The sequence below is a fragment of the Limulus polyphemus genome, unplaced genomic scaffold (genome assembly GCF_000517525.1).
Source record: "Limulus polyphemus unplaced genomic scaffold, Limulus_polyphemus-2.1.2 Scaffold293, whole genome shotgun sequence".
In the NCBI taxonomy this organism is placed as follows: Eukaryota; Metazoa; Arthropoda; class Merostomata; order Xiphosura; family Limulidae; genus Limulus; species Limulus polyphemus.
In genome coordinates, this window is record NW_013665903.1 from 104,246 (window position 1) to 108,091 (window position 3,846).

Consider the following 3,846-nt stretch of genomic DNA (forward strand, 5'->3'; position numbering starts at 1 on the left):
AGTTAAATGACGAAAAATTATGTGTCTATTTACTTGTGACCACTCAGTGTATATCAAAACATTAAAAATGGACATGCAAAATATACAAGCAGTAGTTCTGCTTATGCGAAGAATCAAGTGTTCAAAATACTATACATCTAATAACTAATTAATAGCTTAACTTGTTACGTTTATAAGTACAGAATGACTGCTTACAGCTAAAGGCAGGAAACCTAATCCCACAACAAAGTTAGCACTCCAGTTGACTGCTACTGCAATGCTGGTGGCTATACTACGTGCTCCTTGTCCAAAGAGTTCACTAACCAAAAACCAAGGGATTGAACCTATTGAAAAGTAACAAAAACAGTGAGTTAATGTCAGGTTGTGTTACTAACAGAAATACTTAATGTAGAGATTGAATAAAACATTAACCCCAACCATGGGGATAATCACAAAGTAAATGTTATACTGCAAATATTACAAGACATATAACACAGAAAAAAAATCAGATTGTTTAGAATCAAAGGGAACAAATGTTTATCTAATGTATGAACTAAATTGACCATTGAAAATAATGACATCAAAGAAAGATAGTATGAAAAAGAAAATTATATTTTTCATACAATGATTATAAAATAATAATAAATAAAACCAATAGTAATTACTTTTGTAATTAAATAAAACACTTGGGATCTTGAACATTTGAAAATATATATATATATTTAATCTTGATGAATAATGGACAGCTTTTCCAAAACACTAGAGCTTATGAGTCATTCTTTGGACTTTATAATCAATTTGATACCAAGGTACTGTTTTAAGCTGATGCTACTTTATATAACTTATTAATTTTAACATAAACTGGAAATTCAGCTTCATGGTTCAATTTCTCAAAGAGCCAAGGCACTTAACCTCAAGAGCAGTTTTTATCGAAAAGAATAACTGTTTGCAAAATGTTTATCCTTGGTAGCTTTGTATATGTTAAAAATATTAAATGATGGAAACAATAATAATATAATTTTGGTAAAGTAGCTTCTAATTAAACACATTTTCACTTGTAGCTATAAATTATGTTTAATTTGGTTTTCTGTGTTACCATTTTAACTGATAAAACACAACAAGCCTTATGATGTTTTATATTTCAGTATACAGTGTTTTATCCTGTTTTCTGTCAGGAATTCACATTTGTTATAATTAAATCTACTAATTAATTGTACTTGTTTACTACAAGCACATTAAAGGTTAACACTAAGTAATTAACTTGTGATTTATAATATAGATAGTCCAATACACTAAGTAGAAATTCTAACCTGGTCCAGTAGCAAACATCACAACGAATCCTATCACACACACGATACTAAGGTATGATAGCCATGGTAGTAATGTCTGAAAAATATGATTTCAGTGTTTAGAGAACATTGTTTATAATATTAAACAAAATTCAAAAATTATCTACCAGTGATTTGAGAAAAAATATGTTAACATGCTCTAAATTTCAGAAAGTTATCTGATCACATGCATACAAGCAAAGAAAATCAGTTAGAAAAAAGTACTTTGAGTAAGAACATATATAATCCACTTTTTTATTCATAAAATACATGTTTTCTTGCTTTATTCATTTTGTTATGTTATAATCACAATATTATGAAACAAGTGTATAACTAAATCATAATTTCTAAGAATTTAGTGCAAACTCTACTGTTTATACTGTTTTCTTGAACAATATATAGTTTTTAATTTACCAAACTTTAAGTGTTGAGACTTTATGAAATGGAAGTAGCTATTATAGTACCCACCTTTAAACACATGCACAGAGTAAGTATGACAGTGATAATCCCCATGCCCCCAAGACCTATTAGATGTAGTGTACGTCGTCCTGCTCTTTCTACCAAGACCAAAGAAATAACTGTCATCAGGACATTGATAGTACCCATGCCCAATGTGGCATACAAAGCAGTTTCTTTGTTCAGTCCAGCACTTTCAAAGATTTCGGTTGAGAAGAATATGGCCTAAAATATAATGTGATATTTAACATTTATCAGTTTCTTTAAATCTCCAGTGATCAAGTTTCATAAGCTACCATAGCATTTTCATTGAAATTATAGTGAATCACTGAAAACTGTTATGGCTTAAACAAAACAAAAAAAATATTAGAGGTACAATTCACGCAAAATACATTCTTTGACAAACGTTTTCCTTGTAAATGGGAGTACCCACATATAGACTAAAGAACTAATATAATGACTTTAGTATAATTTTTGATTGTTTGAAGATAAAAATAAATACATTTGTATAAAATCATCAAATGCTTTACAATTTCTTCTATGGACTGTGAAACAGTGAAGAACAAGATGTGTAAGCATTTTTGTCTTTAGTATATACATATTTTCTTTTATCACTGCTTTTGTCTTTAGGTTAAACATGCCAAAAATATTTTTGCTGTACATGTACCTGCATTTTCCAAAACTGATTATCAAATGTTTATTGTTTGTTTATTTGTAATTAAGCACAAAGCTATCTGTACAGTTCTCACTAAGGGTATCGAAACCTGGTATTTAGATTGAAAGTTTATAATTACCAGTCTATTTAAAATTAAATGTACTTCACCTAGTACAGTTAACACTTACAGCATTGATTCCAGAAAGCTGCTGTGACAACATGACCACCACTGAGATGATGAGTGGAGTACGGAAGACGGGGTTGGTCCACATTTCCTGTAGAGTTACCTAAGAGATATTCCTAAGTTGTAAATTGGATATGACTCCAATGCAAAATGAATATTGATCATATTTTTTGGGATTTACTTTATGGAAAATACATGTTTCAGACGATTGAACTTCAGAAAATGTTTTGAAACATACAGCTACTTTTCTCTTTAATTTTTGTAAAAGCCACAGAATGTTGAAATAGATGAGATATGCTTTAACATATCAATAGCAGAAGTAAGGTAGTTAACATGCATTTCATAAAAGATATGCAGATAAGTGGTAAAATCTTAGTATTTGTTTGAGAAGAGATCAGTTTACAATTTACGAAAAGAAACTAAATACATTACAATATAATTATAATATTGTTACGTCTCTGTTCGTTTGTTAATTTCCGGTATAAATTCTTTCCGAGGAACTTCAGCGATACAAGTCCTTTCTTAAATAAAACTAGTTTATTTTTCTCGATACAACTTTGTAATACACGGAATTTCCACAGTCACTTTAACTTGACTAATTTTATAAACATACGCTATAATTCACAGTGATTCATACACTTTACTTACGGTGCCTACTGTTCGCTTGACTCAATTATCTATCTATCTATGCAATTCTATCCTTTCCGCTGGTTTTATTTGCCGGGATTATATGCTAAAAATGAGGGCGTCTGGAATAACCTAGAGTTGTCAGGAAAATTAATGATCCTTCGAGAAACTCCAGCGCGCATGCTCCCAGCGTTGCGTGACTTCTGCTGTCGTAACACTGCCCTTTCCTTAGTATTGTTCGTCCCGAAAAATAGTCACTTACATTAAACCAATAGATAATTAACAGTAACTTGATTAAATGTACAGAATTTACAAACACAAAATTAAAATACAACAAAGTCTCCTAATTTTACGGGACCTATCTTCTTCCGTACTGGTCTCCGTCTCATTGGCTTCTGCCTCACTTGGGGGTTCATCTGCTCCATCAGGAAATGTCCCATTATCGGTAGCAGTCACATCAGTGGTAGTAAGTTTATTAACGGCTTCACTGGTACAAAGCTGACTTCAGTAGATCTCTTATCATAACATAGCTTCACGGAATTAGCAGACGTTTTCAAGTGTGAACGCACTTGATGGTGAATATCATCCATCCTTTCCGATAACACTTTCACAAAGTC

The 3,846-nt window shown here is 31.2% G+C and overlaps 1 protein-coding gene across 3 annotated transcripts in view; it reads right to left on the minus strand.

Moving 5' to 3' along the window:
• The window catches only part of LOC106457116 (solute carrier family 2, facilitated glucose transporter member 1-like), a 49,443-nt gene that overhangs the window by 3,421 nt on the left and 42,176 nt on the right, over positions 1–3,846 (minus strand). For all 3 annotated transcript variants that reach the window (XM_013916498.2, XM_013916499.2, XM_013916500.2), the window contains exons 7-10: positions 2,607–2,705; positions 1,776–1,988; positions 1,290–1,365; positions 196–323 (exon numbers count right to left, since the gene is read on the minus strand). In XM_013916498.2, coding sequence (XP_013771952.1) covers positions 196–323; positions 1,290–1,365; positions 1,776–1,988; positions 2,607–2,705 — 516 coding nt within the window. The remainder of the gene's footprint in view (positions 1–195; positions 324–1,289; positions 1,366–1,775; positions 1,989–2,606; positions 2,706–3,846) is intronic.